This window comes from Lissotriton vulgaris, chromosome 10 (genome assembly GCF_964263255.1).
Source record: "Lissotriton vulgaris chromosome 10, aLisVul1.2, whole genome shotgun sequence".
Lineage (NCBI taxonomy): Eukaryota > Metazoa > Chordata > Amphibia > Caudata > Salamandridae > Lissotriton > Lissotriton vulgaris.
Window position 1 is genome coordinate 623,682,960 of NC_141698.1, and position 22,720 is coordinate 623,705,679.

The 22,720-nt window shown below is 44.8% G+C and overlaps 1 protein-coding gene across 1 annotated transcript in view; it reads right to left on the reverse strand.

Annotated features, from left to right (window-relative positions):
* Positions 1–9,986: 9,986 nt before the first annotated feature.
* Positions 9,987–22,720, reverse strand: part of XYLB (xylulokinase) — an 894,017-nt gene continuing 881,283 nt past the window's right edge. Inside the window, exon 19 of the mRNA XM_086941458.1 lies at positions 9,987–10,311. Within this exon, the coding sequence (XP_086797584.1) occupies positions 10,237–10,311 (75 nt within the window). The 3' untranslated portion in view covers positions 9,987–10,236. The remainder of the gene's footprint in view (positions 10,312–22,720) is intronic.

Below are 22,720 nucleotides of genomic sequence, written 5' to 3' on the forward strand. Positions count from 1 at the left end.
GAGGCGGTAGCGTGGAGGAGGGGCAGGGAAAACAACAACAGCACACAAGATGGAGGTGAGGGGAGGCGAGGCAGGGGCAGTAGGTCGCCTGGGACAGCTAAACTTAATACTGAAATATACAATGCTGCCAGGTGGCCAAATAAAGTTACATGCAGTGCAGGGCGGGCGGCGCTACAAACACACAAGCGCTCTGAGCAATGACAATATCTTAAACACAGCGCAAATTGGTTACATGCAGGCGACACCAGTGACCAGCACAATGCAGGCGATACCGTGGCAAAATTAGCGGTGTGAAGATCACCAGCAAGACAGCAGCTGTGCTGGGAGAGGAGCAAGGGAGCAACCGGTCAGGAGCGAGTCCGGGCGGTCACAGGGGCTGGAAGGACGAGGTAGGCTCAGTGAACGTGGGTGGGAGGGTCAGCAGCTGGGAGGCGGTAGCGTGGAGGAGGGGCAGGGAAAACAACAACAGCACACAAGATGGAGGTGAGGGGAGGCGAGGCAGGGGCAGTAGGTCGCCTGGGACAGCTAAACTTAATACTGAAATATACAATGCTGCCAGGTGGCCAAATAAAGTTACATGCAGTGCAGGGCGGGCGGCGCTACAAACACACAAGCGCTCTGAGCAATGACAATATCTTAAACACAGCGCAAATTGGTTACATGCAGGCGACACCAGTGACCAGCACAATGCAGGCGATACCGTGGCAAAATTAGCGGTGTGAAGATCACCAGCAAGACAGCAGCTGTGCTGGGAGAGGAGCAAGGGAGCAACCGGTCAGGAGCGAGTCCGGGCGGTCACAGGGGCTGGAAGGACGAGGTAGGCTCAGTGAACGTGGGTGGGAGGGTCAGCAGCTGGGAGGCGGTAGCGTGGAGGAGGGGCAGGGAAAACAACAACAGCACACAAGATGGAGGTGAGGGGAGGCGAGGCAGGGGCAGTAGGTCGCCTGGGACAGCTAAACTTAATACTGAAATATACAATGCTGCCAGGTGGCCAAATAAAGTTACATGCAGTGCAGGGCGGGCGGCGCTACAAACACACAAGCGCTCTGAGCAATGACAATATCTTAAACACAGCGCAAATTGGTTACATGCAGGCGACACCAGTGACCAGCACAATGCAGGCGATACCGTGGCAAAATTAGCGGTGTGAAGATCACCAGCAAGACAGCAGCTGTGCTGGGAGAGGAGCAAGGGAGCAACCGGTCAGGAGAGAGTCCGGGCGGTCACAGGGGCTGGAAGGACGAGGTAGGCTCAGTGAACGTGGGTGGGAGGGTCAGCAGCTGGGAGGCGGTAGCGTGGAGGAGGGGCAGGGAAAACAACAACAGCACACAAGATGGAGGTGAGGGGAGGCGAGGCAGGGGCAGTAGGTCGCCTGGGACAGCTAAACTTAATACTGAAATATACAATGCTGCCAGGTGGCCAAATAAAGTTACATGCAGTGCAGGGCGGGCGGCGCTACAAACACACAAGCGCTCTGAGCAATGACAATATCTTAAACACAGCGCAAATTGGTTACATGCAGGCGACACCAGTGACCAGCACAATGCAGGCGATACCGTGGCAAAATTAGCGGTGTGAAGATCACCAGCAAGACAGCAGCTGTGCTGGGAGAGGAGCAAGGGAGCAACCGGTCAGGAGCGAGTCCGGGCGGTCACAGGGGCTGGAAGGACGAGGTAGGCTCAGTGAACGTGGGTGGGAGGGTCAGCAGCTGGGAGGCGGTAGCGTGGAGGAGGGGCAGGGAAAACAACAACAGCACACAAGATGGAGGTGAGGGGAGGCGAGGCAGGGGCAGTAGGTCGCCTGGGACAGCTAAACTTAATACTGAAATATACAATGCTGCCAGGTGGCCAAATAAAGTTACATGCAGTGCAGGGCGGGCGGCGCTACAAACACACAAGCGCTCTGAGCAATGACAATATCTTAAACACAGCGCAAATTGGTTACATGCAGGCGACACCAGTGACCAGCACAATGCAGGCGATACCGTGGCAAAATTAGCGGTGTGAAGATCACCAGCAAGACAGCAGCTGTGCTGGGAGAGGAGCAAGGGAGCAACCGGTCAGGAGCGAGTCCGGGCGGTCACAGGGGCTGGAAGGACGAGGTAGGCTCAGTGAACGTGGGTGGGAGGGTCAGCAGCTGGGAGGCGGTAGCGTGGAGGAGGGGCAGGGAAAACAACAACAGCACACAAGATGGAGGTGAGGGGAGGCGAGGCAGGGGCAGTAGGTCGCCTGGGACAGCTAAACTTAATACTGAAATATACAATGCTGCCAGGTGGCCAAATAAAGTTACATGCAGTGCAGGGCGGGCGGCGCTACAAACACACAAGCGCTCTGAGCAATGACAATATCTTAAACACAGCGCAAATTGGTTACATGCAGGCGACACCAGTGACCAGCACAATGCAGGCGATACCGTGGCAAAATTAGCGGTGTGAAGATCACCAGCAAGACAGCAGCTGTGCTGGGAGAGGAGCAAGGTAGCAACCGGTCAGGAGCGAGTCCGGGCGGTCACAGGGGCTGGAAGGACGAGGTAGGCTCAGTGAACGTGGGTGGGAGGGTCAGCAGCTGGGAGGCGGTAGCGTGGAGGAGGGGCAGGGAAAACAACAACAGCACACAAGATGGAGGTGAGGGGAGGCGAGGCAGGGGCAGTAGGTCGCCTGGGACAGCTAAACTTAATACTGAAATATACAATGCTGCCAGGTGGCCAAATAAAGTTACATGCAGTGCAGGGCGGGCGGCGCTACAAACACACAAGCGCTCTGAGCAATGACAATATCTTAAACACAGCGCAAATTGGTTACATGCAGGCGACACCAGTGACCAGCACAATGCAGGCGATACCGTGGCAAAATTAGCGGTGTGAAGATCACCAGCAAGACAGCAGCTGTGCTGGGAGAGGAGCAAGGGAGTTAATCTCCAAGGAGTGAGCCATAACTGTGTTGAAGAGATTTTACTGGCCAAAAGCCCACACCTTATGCCCTTTTTCACGGGGACTGACACACATGGGCGAACAGCTCTGAACGGGTGTTAAATGGTAAGCAGGTCTGGTAATGGTGGTTGTGGAAGGAGGTGCATTGTAAGGGTGAGAGAAGAAAGGATGGTACATTGCTTGGTAGGGTGGACATTATATTGCTCCACATGCTTTGGATGTTATGGACTGTAAAATGTGGTACTTTCTTCAAATACTCTGTAATCCTAGGTAGGGGGGACTATCAACATGTTTGAGGCAACAAAATAATTTTCTTGAGGTCCTGAAATAAAACAATACCATTGACAAGAACTACTCACTGACAGACATAGGAAAGAAGAAATGCTGAGTCATCTCGACAAGAATTTAACTTGAATGGCTGAGGCACAGCTGGGCAACTGGGTTTTCTTACTGATTATACTATGGGCCTGATTATGACTTTGGCAGTGCGGCACCGGGTCCGCCCCATCTCCAAACTGCCAAGACAGTGGTTAGACCGCAGGATAACGGCAGTCCCACCAAGCATATTGCGGCCTCCTGACCACCTCAAAACCACCAGGAAACTACAGTTGCCTGACAGCTGCGGCAGGGCTGTGGCAGTCCGACCACCTGAATCACAATAGGGTGGTCAGGAGACTGCCACTGCTGCGCCTCCAAGAGTCTGGCAGTCCGTGGACTGCCAGACTCGTAATAGGGCCCATAGTGGAAAGTGAAAATGGATGCATGCGGGTCCTGGTGAGTATGTCATGTATGTGTTTTCAAGGCACACCATCTGTTCGCTCGCATACCCTAGTGTCCTCATTCCCGATGAACAATCAAGGGATTGGGTTCTAGCAATAGATGTTTCGGTATGATGGTGTTTGCAATGAAATTGATTTTTATCCAACTAAGGGTCACATGAGCATCCGACCATGCATGTATCTATAAGTCACAAAAAGTTTTTTTAAACAAATGCTGATATATTTAAAGCAGCTTCTACTACTCAAAATATGCAAACAGCACCACTGAAGGTTCTGTACTTATAGACAGAGCCAGGGGCTAGCTTGGCATTACCTGACTTGGCTTTTTCTTCTGGTTTACCTCCAGACTGTTTGCTTTTGGTCCTCCTGTTTTGGACCCTGTTTTTGTTGGATTTAGGACACTTTACCACTGCTGTTCAGTGCTAAAGTGCTTATGCTGGCTGTGTAAATTGTTATTATGGATTGGTGTTTCCATAATTGGCTTATTTGATTTACTACTAAGTCCCTAGTACAGTGCACTGTGTGTGCCCAGGGCCTGTAAATCAAAGGCTGCTAGTTGGCCTGCAGTACTGATTTTGCCACCCACACAAGTAACCTTTCAAAGGGTTCTCTGACCTGCCACAGCAGTGTCTGCGTGCAGTTGTGACTGCCATGTCAACTTGCCAAGTGCACCCACTTACCAGTCCCTAACCTTCCCTTTTCTGATATGTAAGGCACCCCTAAGGTAGGCCCAAGGTACCCCTGTGGCAGGGTGCAGTGTATGTGAAAGGTAGGACATGTACTGGGGGTGTGACATGTCCTGAAAGTGAAATTGAGTGTATTTAGTTTTTCGCTATTGAAAGGCTATCTGTCCCAGTGGATAGAGTGGAGATAACTTTATAACATCTTACACATATAACTTTCAGTTGGAACAAGATAGAAAGATGGAGTTTAGTATATCTGAACTTACTTTCAGTAAAGATGATTTATACATTGTGTGTTTGAAAATACAACTTTTAGAAAGTGGGTATTTTTTTGCTTAGCCATCCTGTATGCTTCCGCTGGTTTGTAGATTGACTGTCTGGCTTCGGAGTGACAGAGCTGGCGATGTGCATTCTCTCAGACAGCCATTGGTGGGGTTAATGTGTGTCCTGCCTTCCCTTTATGGATCAGGGCTGGGCTGAATAGACCTGGGTTGCATCCAGAGTAGTGGGAGGAGATTTACTAGCATCTGAATAGGCCTGGTCTGCATTTAGAGTGACGGGAGGAGATTTCCCTTGCACCTTAATAGGCCCTATCTCCCTTGGACAATGCTGTCTCCACCTCCTGGCAGGAAGCTGGACCAGAGAGGACAGAATTGGTTTGGGCTAAGCACAGACACTCTCTGCCCAAACTAACAAAGAGAAACAGAGTATAAATATTGGCGCCCAGATCCCTGAACTTCAGAGAACTTGCTGGAATTAAGGAACCTGCCATGAACAAGGGCTGGAAAAACTGTCAGGAGGAACTGACTGTCACGTTTCCATCACGCATAGGGTGACTACAGGTCCCAGAATGCTTGGGTTTAGTCCCTTTTCTCTGTTTCCTCTTCTTCCCCTTTCCTGTATTCTACATTAGTTTCCTGTGCACTTGCCACGGTGCTTGTCACCTGAGATTTGCCGTATCTTCGAGTTCAAGCCGTTGAGAGTGTTGTGCACTTTGATGTACTTGCGAGACCTGGTGAGCGGCCGTAGGAGCCGTTATCTTTGGGGCGTTCTTTCATCATTAGCCATGGAGCAGCTGTGGGGAACTCCGGCCTGTAACCTGAGGAATCGCGCTGTGCGCTGATGAGGAGACGCGCTGAGAGCCGCTGAGAAGCCGCGCTGAGATCCGCGCTGGGAGCCGCTGGCAGTGGGGGAATACGCCGCACGGGAGCAAAGGACAAAGGTACACAGAGCTTGTGGCCGGAAACAAGCTCTAGAACTTGATTCTCCATTCATTTTACCACGGACCTCTACTCTAGCGGATTGCTAGCGTGGGAAGAGTGTTTTGGAACTCTTCGTGTTTTTTTTTATTTATGACTTGGCCTATTTTTGAGTAAGCTTGGCAATTGAACTTTGCTGAAGGTTTCTTGTGAGCCGTTGAGAGGCTCGGATTCAGTATTCCTTCGACTCTTAAAGGCACAGACACACCTTTAGCTAGAAGGAACTTTTGCTTTATTCATTCAGCTCTGCTCTATCGTCAGACTGTGGATTACTCGAGAAGCTTCCTGTTTCTCATTGGATTTAGGGTTCTTGGGCAGATCCCTGCTTTCTTTTCTTTTTACTTTATTTTTTCTATTTTGCCCTCTTTTCTCAGGACGAGTGTGGAAGCCTTATGATGTAAGTGTATGTCCTTCCCATATATAGATATAGAAGAGATAGGGTATCATAGAGAAGAGTGTAACTTTCCTGCTCTTGTGTTTCTGTGCAGGTACCTGTTTACAGACCCAACGTTTGGCGTTCTCCTGTTGTCGAGTCCTGTAGATGGTTTATGGCTGCCACTCCTTTATGTTTTCTTTATCCACTTTTTCCCCTTCCCTGGATGGGGTCCTCATAGGCGAGTGTTAGTCTTATGCTTGCTTGTGGTACCATATCTGGGGAGGAGTGAATCTAGCTTCTACATCGCTCCTGCTGTACCGGATTTAAGGTTAGTCAATCTGTATTCGTTGTGACACTGACACGAAAGGACTGGATTGGACTTTCATCATCCTGCTGTTAGAGTTTTCTCCAAATGCTTGAGGTAGAGCTTGCCTCCTGTTGGAAGTCGCAGGGAGATAAACAACTTCAAAGAACTCACTGGAATTAAGGAACCTGCCAGGAAGAAGGACTGGAAAAGCTATCAGGAGGAACTGCCACTTTGCTGCGTGCTCTGCTGTGTTGGCCTGCTGCTTGCTGCTTCTGTCTTGGGCAGAAAAGGGACTGGATTGGACTTTCATCATCCTGCTGTTAGTGTTTTCTCCAAGGACTTGAAGTAGAGCTTGCCTCCTGTTGGAAGGCTTAGAGAGATAACAGACTTCAGAGAACACTCAGGAATTAAGGAACCTGCCATGAAGAAGGGTTGGAAAAGCTGTCAGGAGGAACTGCCACTTTGCTGCGTGCTCTGCTGTGTTGACCTGCTGCTGGCTGTTTCTGTCTTGGGTAGGGAAAGGACTGGATTGTACTTTCATCATCCTGCTGTTAGAGTTTTCTCCAAGGGCTTGAAGTAGAGCTCGCCTCCTGTTGGAAGTCTCAGGGAGAAAAAATACTTCATAGAACTCGCTGGAATCAAGGAACCTGCCAAGAAGAAGAGCTGGAAGAACAGTTAGGAGGAGTACTACCCCTTTGCTGTGTTGTTGCTTTATTGGGTTGGCCTGCAGTTGTTGCTTCTGGCTTGGGCAGTAAAAGGAATGGACTGAACGTTCTTTAATTGTGCTGAGTATCTCCAAGGGCTTGAAGTAGAGCTTGCCTCCAGTTCTAAAATCTCAGGGACCGCAAAGTCTTCACCGACCTCTGGGTACTCCCGCCGGAACATGGTTTTAGTCGCCACAGAGGGGGGAATGCAAGTGACACAGGGCACTGTCCGCATCTAGCACCGCAACCATGGTCTCACCGACGACGACGACCGACAGCGCCGCCACCGAGCCGCTGCTTGCATTGTGACCTGTGGGCACCGCACTCCGCACCGCCTCACTTCACTTTGCCATCCTGGTCTCACCGACGCCTTCTCTGCACGCTGACCGCGACCTCAGTGATCGCATCGTGGCTTAGGGGCACCGCTCGTAAGTCTCTTGACGCACCACCCATCCCACACCGCAGTTCAGACTGACCGACGCCTGCTCCCTGCAACCGGCTCTGTCGCCTGCACTGTGATCTGTTAGCACCACAATGAGCACCGCTTTCACTCAGAACAGCAGGCCTGGTCTCACCAATGCAGCTGGACGACCGTCAGTGAGCCGCTGCCTACACCCCTACTTGAGAGCACAGCACGCTGTACCGCTACGTATTGCATCGCGACGTTTGCCATGACAGTCCTGCAACAATGTGTCTGCCACAAAATAAAAGGTACTGTTTATGAGTCAGCCGACACCCCCGACCAAAGCGGTCAGAAAGAACTGTTGGATTCTGTTGTTTTCAGTATTGCGGTAGCACAGGATGGAGCTACTGACTTCAAGGAAGGAGTATTATCGCAAAGTGCATATGTTTAAGTACTGTATGTTCGATATTTGTTGTTTTGGGCTTGTTTTGGATATATAAATATATTGGACATTTTTCTAAACTGGTGTGGTGTCCTTTTGAAGTGTTTTCACTGAATTACTGTTGGTTATGTGCAAATGCTTTACACACTGCCTCCGAGATAAGCCTGACTGCTTGTGCTAAGATACCCAGGGGGTGAGCAGGGGTTATTTCAGTAGTGTATCCTCCTTATCCTGACTAGAAGGAATGGTCCCTACATGGACAAAGGTGCAAACCCATGCCAACTAGAGACTCTCATTTCTCATACTAAAATAACGAGCAGTGATTAATTTATCGCTAATCTGCAACAGTTTGGCATCAAGGATCATTTCCACAGCAAAAGGAGGCATGTGATTATCAGGTGAATTACAGACAGACGGTACCCTGCACATGATTAATTACCAGCAAAAAATGCAAGTGAGTAATCCAACACACAATAAGACTGCTGCACATATTTTGATACATAGTGCAGGGTTGCGGCCTGGACAGTTTTGTTTTACCTGTATGATCAGTATTTTGATGTCTCAGCCGTAAGAAGAATCCCCTGAAGCTGGTATTTTCCCCTGGTTAATTCATACTTAAAATAGTAATTAGAAGAGGAAAGCACTTTGAAATGTGTTCTAAAGCTCCCTTAATGATGCCTGAATGATACATAAAGTAAACAAAGAAAGAAAGCCATGTTAAAATGAAAACAAACTATTTTACGTAAACTTGCATTTATATGTTATATGCAAGCCTCTGCAGAAACTAAAAAGTTAAACAAATGGCCATTATTTTTCAATGGGAAATGTGGCAACCCTGCACACAAATGAGTACAACACTCCTGGTATCTTCATGGGTCCCAAACGTGTACTTTAGTAGCAAAGGCTCCTTTATACGACTGAGTGCCTCCTTTAAAGTACTTGGGGTATATTTACAAGGGGATAGCGCCACCAGAACGTCACTTTTAGTGACATTCTGGTGGTGTTATGCCCTTCTCCATATTTACAAAGTGGCATTAAGCCACTTTATGTGGCTTAACACCACCTTGTAAATATGGCCCCTTCACACACATCACTTAGCGTGAAAGGGGCGTACAATCGGTGCTGCTGTGGATGTTCCACTGCAACACCCCTTGCTGTTAGACAATGCCCCAGATTTACAAGGATGTGTAAATTAGAGGCAGCGCCAAAAACAAAAGCCATGCAAGAACAGGCGTTACAATGGCGAACCAAGGAGCAATACTTTTATCTCTCCTCCGTTTTTTTTCTCTTTTATTTTTTTAATTTATTAGTCTTTTATAGAGTTCAGTTACTAAGACTTTGAAGCACTGACACTTAGATGCTAAGCACTTTCAAGATGTATGAATATTTTGGACGGTATGAAGCACTGGCACTTTAAGCGTCGTAAGGAGGAGAATTTTGTTTTATTAAAGTGATTAGTGTTTATATGATTTTCATTAGCTCTGCGCTTTATGATGTATATACTTATTTCCATGGCGTTTTTAAAAGCTAGAATTTTAAAGAATGTTTGAAATTTAAGAATCGGTTTACACTGCTTTGATGTCATTTAGCTGTATAAGAGCTAAAAGGATATAGATGTTGATGTGTACGTACTTAACTGTTCGATGGGTTAGAAATATGTTTTGGTATGAGCCTTATGGGTTTCTGAATGTCTTCCCTGGAACAATGTATGAAATACAAAAAATATGTTTGTTTTTGGGAAAAAATGCTATGTCACCTTGCAGTGTAAAGTATGTAAGTCTGAAACCAGCACTCGTACTGTGCTTCCGATAGCAACATTTCTGCAGTCAGCTTGGTTTCTACAGGCCAGAGCACCGAAAAGGGATTGGCTACAATTTAATTAAGTAAATGCAATGTATTGAAGATCTGCGTAAGTGTTTTAATGTGCTTTAGTCTGTAATTAAAATAGAACCTTTGAGTAAACTGCGGTTTTAATGTGTATTTTTAAAGTAAAAATATTTGGGTTTCTTCATAAAAATGCATTTTTTTCACACGTGTTTTTGAATACGAAACCACACATTTAGCAGTTGAATCCACAAAAACAATATCCCAAACAAAATAAAAAATATGATAGTTCCGCTTATATATTTATTAAAAGAAATTACAGAGCACCTGACACAGCATATGTGTAACCACCCTTAAATATTAGATTAACAGACCAATGAACTGAGAATTGTCGTCTTGCAACTGAAGGGAAATTCTATTTTTTAAGTTCCACATTTTTGGTTGTTTCAAATGTCTTGTGCAAAGTGAATCCTGACGGTTGAGTACTGCTTCTGGAACAAATCTACCATGCTGTATCTGAAAGAAAAATCTTCAGTGACCATCAGAGTCACCCAAAACCACCTTCCGTTCAAGCTGAGAATATCTTTTCAAGAGTGACTGGTAGTGCTGAAAATTAAAAAATAATGTATTATATAAAAATAAACAGCATTCGAAATTTAAAACAAATTTAGAAACTGTTAATGCATGCATCGGTTAATAGTATTAGGGCAAAAGCCATGACGAGTGTTTAGGTTCCATCCGTTATTATTCAGTCATATACACGAATATGTATCAAATCTGTTCCTATAAATAATTAATTGAAACCATTGCTAACAGTAACAAATAACCTCTGTAATGAAAAATCAACAACAAAGTCAGAAAAACTGGGCTGTTTGACTTTTTTATCAGTGCTTAATTTGTAAAAGAATGAGAACTGGTGCCGAAGCTCAGTTTCGAATCTAGTGGGCAGTGCAATTAAATGTCAGCTCACTAATTACCAAGGGCCTTATTAGGAGTCAGGCAGTCCATGGACCACCAAACTAGTGGGGGCAGTGGTGACAACCTATTACGACCAGGGCAGTCGGGCTACCCTGGGACCACAGCAACTGCCAGGGATCAGAGATCCCTGGCGGTGGCGCGGGCCGGCAGTCTTGAGGCCGCAATATGCTTGGCGGGGCTGCTGCGGCCCTGCCAAGCATATGACGAGTTTTCTCACTGCCACACTTTAGGGAAACTAAGGGGGCCCTACAGGGCCCCCTTGGGGCGCATGCAGAGGGGCACATGTTCTGTTCCCCTGTGTGCATGCACCCCAGTACCTGAGGGCCTAACAGCCATTTTTGTTTCAAGATAGCTACCCCTCGGATTGATGCCCCTAGGGTAGAGCAGACAACAAGGTCATAACCCATTTGTGATAAGAGCTTACGATCTTGATATCTAATATGAGTTTCAGAGATGAATGCCATATGGGGTTTGTACATGTTCATTTCTTCTTGTACCAATTATCTTTTACAGTTATTATTGAGACCAGCAACGTTCCAGACCAAACATCTAAGAGAAAACATATCTTATGTTTGTATCGCTCGATCTCCTCTGTAAAATATATTGCTTGAAAACAAATTCGATACCCTTGTTGCCCATTTCTATACATGTTCTACTCTTGCAATAACAGTTTTTCCCGTTTTTAATCCCTACCCACCCAGAAGTCTCGATCCCACCCCACCACCCTCTCACCCTCAGATCCCTCAGGGGGGAGCACCCCTCTATCCCTTGCTGCCGCTGATAGGGCAGCACTGTGAAGTTGTGAGCATGGAGTCTGCTCCTTCCGCTATCAGCTCAGAATACATATACATCAATCAAGAAGGAAAGCTTTAGAGTAGTAGAGGAAGAAAATATAGATTAAAGAGAAGAGAGCTAGAGAAAAAGAGAGAAAATAGAGAATGTGTGGTAGAGAGGAAAAGAGAAAGCAAGAAGAAAAAGAAGAGAGTGAATATATTCTAATCAGAACATATCTCCTTCAGCGATTTAGCTTCAATTAATTTCCAAACTACTCAAATAATCAAAATCAAAATTGCGTCTTATTAAGTCATTAGTCTTTCTCTCTCGTGAGTTTCTCTAAATTTGTAATCGCCTATTCTGGATCAGTGAAAAATAGTGATTGGCCATTCCTGATGACTTTGAGGTGGGCAGGTTCTTGTAGATACACCATACAACTGATTGCTTTGAAAGAGTCTATCAGTTTGTGAAGCTCCCAACGTCGATCCATTGTGGCCTTACTCAGATCAGAGCGTACAAAGAAAGTGATATTATCAATAGTGACTGGGCTATTGGCTTTAGCTTTAAGAGCTACAGCTTGTCTCAATAGGAAGTTCCCGAAATATATCAAAAAAGGTCTGGGAAATTTGTTATTTTGATTCCTTTCGAAGAGGGGCAATCTATGTACCCGTTGTAGTTGAGAGTCCCAGTTCCAATCTGATAAATCACTAAAAGCTTTTTGGAGGAGTTTCACAACAAAAGTTCGGGGGTCAGCCCCCTCAATCCCCTCAGGAATTCCAAACAATCTTAGGTTATGTCTGCGTGCCCTATTCTCCATATCTTCGACTTTAACCTCTAGTTTAGAGATGCATGTTGAATGAATTCTCGTGGTTGACTCTGATCGTGTGGTACCTTCTTCAACTCCCACTACTCGTTGCTTCAGGTCTTCTCTCTCTTGTGTGACCCCACCAAGTTTTTGGCACACTTCACTCATGAAAGCCTGTAGTTTAGTATTATCCTCTCTTAGTTGTAAGTGTTGTTGTTGGCTTTCCTGTCTTTGTGCCATAAGAGTTTGCATAATTAGGTCCATAGATGTAATATCTGGGTGGTTTTGCATTTCTTTAGCCGTTGGAATTTGCGATTGGCTTATTGTTTTGCTATGTTCTGATGTTGTAGCCAAATTATTAGCAACCAAGTTGTGGTCGTATTAGCAGCCGCTCTTTCGATATGGTCGGCGTTTGATATTCCCAGTGGATAATTATCGGAATCGGTTTCAATCGACATTAACCTTGTCTTGGAATTTGTTGAAGCAATGAGCAAGTTGCTGGGTTCATTTGTTACCGGACTGCTCATCAAATTGGTTGTTAAGGAAGTAGTTAGAGAATCTAGCTGTATTGCTGCAGTGGAGCCGGCATTTACCAATCCATTTTCAGTCGGTAATGTTGGTGAAGTTATTACTGTTATTACATCTGGATTGGTTTTTGTATTTTCTGTTCTATGGAATATATTTTATCGCGTGCGTTCAGGTCTTCCTCAAAGCTTGCTCCAGATAATCTTAAGGCCATACCCTTCACTCCTCCTTTTGTCTCGATCCATTTCCTCAATGGGCTATCGTCGACTATGGCCTTGCGCCCCTTCTTGTTTGCAATAGGGTCTTTACTCAATAGTTTGCGAGTTGTAGATTTTTGTTTAGTTTTGGCTTTTAATTTTGTTTTTCTTGTACCTGTGGTTCGGCCAGTATTATTTCTGTCAGCAGATGTTTCCATTTCTATCTTGCCCTCTTCAGATATTTCTTCATATTCAGGGTTGGAGCTTTCTTCTGCTCTTTCTATTTCATCGTTTAGTAGGCGGACATTCTTTCCAGGTGTATTTTCAGCCACTTGCTTCTCGAGTGTAGATTCAGCTACATTTGATTCAGTCGCTGGTACGATCTGCATGTTATCGATATGGCCGCTTGTTTCAGCCTCAGTGTCTAAATTAGCATTTGGTATTACAGATACGCTATCCAAATGAACATTAGCAGCATGAGCATGAGCATTAGCTGAGGGCGTGGTTCCTGCCTCCTGGAAGCAAGCAGTGGTCAGCCCCATTTTGAAGAAGCCTAGTCTTGACCCTCTGCTACCCGAGAACTACCGCCCCATCTCCCTCCTGCCCTGGACCGCCAAGGTCACTGAGGCACACGTGAATTCCATCTTGTCTGCCCATCTCTCTCGCAATAATATTCTTGACGAGAGCCAGAATGGTTTTCGCGCACAACACAGCATCGAACCTGCGCTGCTCTTTATGAGCGAACATCTGCGTTCGGTGCTAGATGCGGGGCAGACAGCGGCGCTCCTCTTGTTAGACCTGAGCGCCGCATTCGACACGGTGTCTCATGACATTTTGTTGCGGAGGCTGGAGGAAGTGGGAAAAGCTCTTCAATGGTTCCGCTCTTTCCTCTCGGACCGGTTTTTTAAAGTTGCCATTCCTCCTGGTCAGTCCTCCTTCCATCCTTTGGGACTAGGAGTACCTCAGGGCTCTGCGTTGAGCCCCACTTTGTTCAACTTGTATGTGAAACCGCTGGCTGCTGTCGTCAGACAAAATGGCTTAACCATGACATCGTACGCCGACGACACGCAGCTGGCGGTGACACTCAGTGGGGACCCTGAGGTGACTGCCCCCAGGTTTCGCGCAGGGCTTTTAGCCGTGGCGAATTGGATGCGTATTAACTGTTTACAGTTAAACGCCAAGAAAACCGAAGTCCTGATCCTAGGAAAGCAAGCGGAATTGTGGGGAGATCAATGGTGGCCTCCTGAATTGGGGGTGACTCCCATCCCAGCAGCCGAAGTGAAGAACTTGGGGGTCTGGCTGGATTCCAACCTCTCTTTTACCAGCCATACTAAGAAGATCGCAGCTACCTGCTATGGTATTCTGCGAGGACTGAGACCAGTCCTCAAATTCTTCGACCCCCCTACTCGGCAACTGGTGGTCCAAGCCTCTATTCTCTCTCGGCTGGACTATGGGAGTGCTCTGCTGCTTGGTGTTAATCAGGCCGAGGCCACCAGACTGCAGAGGGTGCAGAATGCCGCTGCACGGGCCATTGTGGGCCTCCCGAGGCGGTGCTCTGTATCTGCAGTTTTAACCTCCCTTCACTGGCTGCCGGTCAGACAGAGAATCAAATTCAAGGCACTCTGTCTGACATTTAAGATCCTGAAATTCTCGTCACCTCCTGCCCTGACGGGTCTTGTTTCCCCGTATGTCCCCAGGCGGTCTCTCAGGTCGGAATCTCTTCATCTAGCGAGCACGCCTAGATTCAGACTGAGTAGGATGGGAGGTCGTTCATTTCGAGTTATGCCGGCTGGATTATGGAACTCCCTTCCTGTCCATATCCGTGCCCTTAACAGCCTGACTCTCTTTAGACGTGCGATCAAAACCCATTTGTTCACCTCTGTTGATTGATCCCCTCTCTTTTCAGCGGCGATTTGTTGTGTTGTAGTACTTGATCAGGCGCCAGGACGCCCCTTCGCTGGGGCAGCTGTGCGCTGAATAAAAGTTATTAACATAACATAACATAACATTAGCATTAGCACCCCCGTGTACTGCATCAGTATCGAGATATATGGTAGCGCTTTCCCTTCCCCTCCCCTTTGTGAATGCAGCCTCGGGTTCAGGGGTAGAATCATCATTTGTGTGAATATTGGATTTGTTGGATTTGTCTATACTTTCAGTCTTATTTTTGCCTTTATCTTTTCCTTTTGAAATCACTCGGCTTGTATCTATGTTAGTGGGAGGGGCAGATGTAACGCTGGTTTTATCCTTGTTGCCTGTCTTAACAAGTTCGTTTTGAGAAAAGAACGTCTGACAGTTTGGAGTCCCCTCTCGTGAGGCCAGCGCTTCGACATCACCACTGGCACCTCCATCAAACATGACTAAACAGGGTGCCCGCCATTCTACCTTGGCCCCCGCTGTGCTCTTGCCTCCAGTGCCGACAATTGAAGCTCCCACCAAAGCTCCCGCAACAGTCTTAGTCTTTGTGGCAGACCCCCCAATATCGTCTTGATCTCGCTGGCGGACATACCAGTGTCGTCCAGTTTCGCCGTCCTCCCTGTCCTGCCGGTTCTAGTAGATCGGGTGGCTTGCCTTGATGTCATTGACACAGCAGCAACAAAGGAGCTCGACTCTGTCAGTTCTGGTAGTGAACGCGCCGTTCAGTTCTTCACTCAGTGCGCAAAGCTGCGAGGAGAATAATCCAAGGCCTGCTCTGTTGCACGCCCGACCGAGCGCTCGGAGGGAGCCAGTATCCCGCAGCGTCCAAACCGGCAACTCCCCTCTGCTCAGCCGACAGATAAGCTGCAGCATCCGAAACCAACCACGATAGCAGCAACAGGTATTACGATACGATTTTTTTTTTAAAGAGTGCTTTTTAAATCAGCTACTCGTAGCTCATGATAGATGGCTGCTAGAAAGCAGTACCGCCTAAGCACTTTCTCTGCTTTCCTCGTAGTTTTCTTGGAAAACGGTACGGAGCTACTCCATGCGACTTCCTTCAACTGGCGGCTTCAGCCCTCCATCTTGACTCCGCCCCCTCACAGGAAAATGCATAATGGGGGATTCCAACTGCGTCATGAACTATACAATTGATTCTACAAGTAAAGGAAACAGAAATATGATGGGTAAAGTGAGATCAGCTATAGTGGAATTGGCTAGGATACACAATCTGAAAGATGTCTGGCGCATCAAACATCCTACTATAGCCGGTTTCACATATTACTCAGCTCCACACAAAACTTTTTCTAGAATCGACATGATATGGGCAACAGACAATATTTTAGAGAATTGTGAAATAGAAATTTGCCCCATAGTTACCTCAGATCACAACCCGTTATTGTTTGAATTTAAAAATGTTGGACTCCCAACAAACAGTCCGGCAGTTTACATTCCCTAGATATTTACTAATCGATCCTAAATTCATCCTTGGTATTAAAAGTCATATGCAGGAATATATATCACTGAATATTAATTCAACCACTGTTAATTATGTATGGGATTCGTGTAAATGTAGCATTAGAGGCTACGTACAACAATACATTTTTTGGGACAATGTTGAAAAACGAGGGGTAGAAAAATTGACTACATCCAATATTCTACCAGCTGAACAACAACTCTCAGATGCTATAATACAAGGCAAAACCAACATTGAAGAGCTAAGCTTAGGATTAGTGTCATTAAAGGCGGCCTTAAAGAAAATTCTTAGGGAAAAATATAGTTCTAAGATACACAAATACAAACTTGCACAGTATGAAGGGGGATACAGAATTCGGAAAATTTTGGCTTAGAAGGTAGCTGATAAAAAGGCCAAAACTACTATAAAAACAATAAAAGGGCTAGACTCTAAAGTGTATAGAAAATCAGAGCAGATTTTGGAACAATTTGCCAAATACTATTGTCACCTTTATACCCCAGAAAACATACCTACTTCAGAAGCAATTGAATCATATCTAGAGAAACATACACCTGAGAGATTAGATCCAGAAATAACTAGGCCACTCAGCTCTAAAATCACAACTGAGGAAATAGGGAAAGCTATACAAGCACTCCCCCCAGGCAAGTCTGCTGGAGAAGACTGTTTGCCTATAGAGATCTATAAGATTTGTGAACAGGAATTACACCCTCTACTCCAGCAGGTGATAGACTCTATGGGGGAAACAGGAAGTGCTCCTACTTCATGGCGTACTGCCAAAATAGTTTTCTTTTAAAAAAAGAATAAACCACCGGAAGAACAGGGATCATATAGGCCAATTTCACTAATTAATACTGATGCAAAAATCTTTGCCAAAGTATTAGCAAATCGTTTAGCTCCTATAATGCCAAACTTGGTCAACTGTCAACAACATGGATTCGTGGAGGGGAGAGACACCACTACCCATGTCAATACTGCTGTAACAGCTTTCGATGTCGCCGCTGTTACTCTTGCCCCACTCGGAATGGTCATGCTAGATGCAGAGAAAGCATTTGACCGAGTGGGGTGGGAGTACCTCTGGGCAACACTGAAGGCGTATGGTATACAGGGGCAATATCTGGGTTGGGTTCAATCTCTATATGATTCACCAACAGCAATAGTTAGCTACCTAGGAGATAACTCGGCTAACTTCCCAGTTAAAAAGGGGACTAGACAGGGGTGTCCTCTATCACCCCTGCTATTCGCCATAGCTCTGGAACCATTTTTAAATGCGCTAACAGCTCAAGAGAATATAATTCCAATAGAACATGAAGGCAAGTGCCTAAAAATCACAGATTTTGCTGATGATATAGCCATATATACTACTGATTTGGTACTGGCCACACCTAAAATAATCGAGGAAGCTAGCAAGTTTGGCGACATCTCGGGGTAAAGGCTAAATGTCAATAAAATGCAAGTGATAGCAAACTATAAACCTATACATCCGATAATAGGGCTTTGCCCTAACGCCACTTACTTAGGAGTCAAACTTACTTCCAACATTGAGAAAATCATTGCACTAAACTATGACCCTCTACTTAAAGAGATTTCTACCACTCTCAAAAACTGGAATAAAATACCACTCAGTCTGATAGGGCGTATAAATATAATTAAAATGAATATTGTACCGAAAATACTATATTTATTCAGGTCTATTCCGTTACAACTGAACAGTTTATACATCAAGAAAATAGAAAGTATTTGTAGCAGCTACATTTGGGGAATAGAAAAAAGCCCGCAGGTCAATGACTGCATTGAAACTATCAATCGAAAAGGGGGGACTAAACTTCCCAGATCTAAAAATCTACTTTTTTGCCTCTTTCATTCAACGTATACGTAGTCTTTTGTCCAAAAAAGCTCCCCTATTTTATCATCAATTTATGTTAGGATTACAAAAGCAATCAGTTCCTATTTCAGGTCCCTGATCCAAACTACTACAAGAGAGATAAATTCAAGACCGCAAGAGCTATCAAAAGAATTTGGGATCAAATTATGAGCACTGACAAAATCTCATTTTTTAATGCTGAACTTCCAATATGGGGGAATCCAGGGATGCCAAACATTTTCTCTGATGGTGCCTGTGCCCAATGGATAGACTAGGGCATAAATACTTTAGGAGATCTATACGGATCGGATAGCCTTCTAAGTTTTAACACACTAAAAACACTGTATAAAATTAAAGATACTATGTATTTTAAATACATACAGATACAAGATTTCTTGACCAATAAAATGAAAATTGAGAGAGTAGAAAACTCAGACATTTTACAATGTATCTACTCTAACTATACTAAATCTCTCATCAGTAAGAGCTATGTTTGTCTTAACAAAGGCCGAGTAGGTGATTGTGTGAAAATGGCAGACAAATGGACCAATAGATTAGGAATTAATATTAACTCTAACCAGATTGCGGGATCACTTAAACAAATAAATCGGGTGGTTCAGTCTTCAAATTTAAGGCTACAATTTTACAGGACAATCACTCAAATATACTATACGCCTCAAAGAATCTCTAGTTGGACCTCTGGCAACATCTCTAATGAACGCACTAAATGCTTAAAATGCAATATGGAAGCCGCTGGCATAGAACATATGCTTTTTCAGTGCCCGAAACTCACAACTTTTTGGTTGGGAATAATTGAGGTTGTTAAAAAAATACACATATTAACACCTGCTCTCTCTGCACACTTAGTACTGCTAGACATACAAGACATCAATAGTAATTTCAAAGACGTGGTTTCAATTGCTTTTGCTTGTGCCAGGCTTGTCATCGCGCGAACTTGGATATCGAAACAACCTCCAAGTGTCATGGAATGGTGGCATCTCATTCATGAAATATATACCATGGAGTTCTCATTGGCTAAACTTAGGGGCCCAAAGGCACTAAAAGGAAGGTAAAAAATATGGGGACCGTTTATCAGCTAAATGGATAATCGTTCTGAGAGACCGGCATGTTCATTCTTTCTGTTATGCTTTAGATACTTGTGAACATTCGTATTGTAATCCTCTGTTTTCTTTCTTTTTTTTCTCTCTTTTTTCATTATAATGATAACTCTATGTATAGATATCTATGTAAGGATATATGTATAACACATGTGATTTCATTTTTAATCTATGTCTACTCTTGCAATAAATAAAAAGATTTTAAAAAAAAGAATAAATTGTAAATTAGAATTTCATTCATTTTATATTTGTTTTTAGTGTGTATGTACATAAAGTGTTACACTGCTACAGTCCTTTGGCTTAACACATGATCCGGATATTTTGATTAGGGACATTTGTGGTGTTCTACAGCAGTCCATGCCATGCAGGAACTGATTTTGACGTTCCCATTGCGGTGCCTATCTAATAGGCATTACTGTGGGAAGGCCAACTAAAGCCCACCAGACAGGAAAAAACTCCTAATCCGGGAGGTTCTATCATGGGTTTGGCAGTGCGGGAGCATGGTGGTCCTGCTCCCGCACCGCCAAACTCATAATGAGACCCCAGGGCTGTATAGCCTTAAAACTAGCTAATGCCTCCATAATCCACTAGCAGCCACTCCCTGCCCCTTTATCTCACTTTTACAGGTTTCTGCATTCTCCTCTGTGATAGCTTTTCCGTCTTTCTCTTCCTCCATCTTTCCGCTTTGTGTGTTTTCTCTCTTTTGTGCTCAGGAAATTTCCAATGAGGGAAAAAACTGTTGGGCCCCACCTGCTAGCCCTTGCTCAAATTAAGCACTGTTTATAGTGCATGCACTCTAAGGAACACATAATAAACAGGCATGTGCACACATGCAGACAATTACAGGCTTCCTTGAACACTGAGGCTAACAAATATACAAGCGCCAGAGCAAACCAATTACACATTTGTAGACACTCATGAAACCAAACCACACAAGTACAGTTGTCTATTTAAACGGACAGCACAAAAAAGCCATGCACAATGCACACAAAGCCACAAACTTGCACCTGCGTGGCTTCCAGGTTTCCCCATGTTATGTTTCTCACCTTCAGCTATTCCTGGGCTTTTCGCCAAAGGCGGTTTGCATCCTCAGACTTTTTACCGGACGTAGTCCCGCATTCACCATGTCTGCCCATTTAATTGTAACAGGAAACAGCAATTACAAAGCAGTCTGAACCACGCATGCAAATATGACGAAAGCTTAACAACGCATGCGTCTTTACCAAGCATGCCTTTACAACGCAACTTTTTACCGCGATTTGCCGTTACAATGCAAAATGCATGTATTATAAGAATTCAAATAAATATCAAATGTAGTACACAAGATGTTTGAATTGTGAATACAATGAACCATACAGTTGTCCGGTATGCCGAAAGTGGATCCATTAACAAAATAGCATTTTCTAAGTCATACAATCATGTACAATCGAGATACTATTTATGATGATTTGCAAGCACAGGTAAGAGAATCCTATGGTGATACATATCATTTATGGTAATAGGGCATACTGAGAGACAGCCCATTCAGTGTGGGAATGCTTGCGATATATGTGTAACCAAATTAGATATATAAATATATTGGTTGAGTTAATTGTATTAGCATTGCAGGGTGACCGTCTGATAAGAATCATGAGGAACAAGATTTATTTTTGATGGTATGTACTGAATAGCATGGCACTATGTGACTAACCAGTGTGTATATAGGAATACGCTATGAATTTGTACAGTACTAAGATGGCCCCCATTTTTCAAAAGAGTATGACATATAGAATCATTCAAAGCTCGGTTGACTATTCATAAGTAAATATTCTGAAATTGTATGTGATACGTATTGAATAGCATTGCCCTTTGTTGGGAACACAGGTATAAATCGATTATGCTATGAATTAGAATAGTGTTAAGATTGCCACCAATCTGTAATCACATTTGAAGTCCATTTTGATTGCATCACTCTGAATAGTCAACCAATCAAATGATGCATGTATATTTTATAAAATAATGCTAGTAAATGAACTAGCCAACATCGATGAAGGCGCGTAGCCAAAACCCATCCGTTGATTTTCCTAATGTTGTCCTAATAACGAACCTTTGTGTACCAAGTGTGTGCTGATCGATCATTTGAAATTGATATCTATATATCTATATAGATATATATACAGAAAGTAAATTCATACGTGACCGCAATGACTATGAGCGCGGCCAAGTGTGGACCTTTGCAAAAAGATACGATCACTTACGATCTAAAACTACACAGGAGTGTACACCTCCCCCTGCTCCCAACAAAATAACTGCCACAACAAACAAAGATCATGGGGATACAATGGAACCAGCTACAACTTCAACTGGGGTGAGCGTTTTACCAACACGCAATCCTGAGCTCATGAGCCCAAAAGAGAAAATTTTAATGGAGTTCAACATGGTGGCCCAGGGAAGACTTACTGGGCAAAACAAGCCATCCGGAGGAGGAAAAGGACGAGGTCAAGGCGGGAAAGGCGCCGGAAGAACCAATCTGAACATGAACAACAGCAACATATCGAGCCCAGTGGGATCCAGGACAAGGGGCCAGAGAAGAGGAAAATAATGGAGTCCAACACTATTATCAATCTGTCTACCCGGGAGCTGAACACGGCTGAGAAAGAGGTACTTTCCCTAGGATTATCTTTCTGCCCCACATCCTCCTTTGACTATACCCAAAGTCGTATTGACCTCTTTTACTTCACCCGTAAGCTGCGCCTTAAGAAGTGGCATGCTACGAAACTTTCCTCTGAGGCTCGCGAGACTGCACAAGTACCCACCAGTATCACAGGCAATGATGTGGAAACGCTACATCTGCTCCATGAACTGGAAGGGGACTTGGACACGCTCGAAAATCCATTGTTTAACGTGATTCCTGATGATGTTAATGTTGGTTTGCATGCTAAAACCGGCTTTAGACCTAAATCCGTGTTTATGCCGCAAATTACTAATGAGTCAATAGATATTTTTGAAAAAGCCATGGTCAAAGAGTTTGATAAATTATCTAGGTCTAATAATCATGCCAGGCAAAATTGCAATCTGAGGCCATTAAATCGTTGAGTGATGACAAATCTATCGTCATCAAGAAGTCCGACAAAGGGGGCAACATGGTGGTGTTACCCCGTGATATGTATATTAATGAGGGTCTATCCCAGTTAAATGATTGCACAAAATATGAAAAAAGCAACAGGACAATGTATACGGTCTGTGTTTCAAAATATACTGAACAGCTCAATGATTGGAGGGAAAGGAAGCTTATCAGTAAAGAGGAATTTAATTTTATCCTCAATAGACACCCCAAATTGCCCGCCCTGTACCTCCTACCCAAAGTCCACAAAAATATATCCA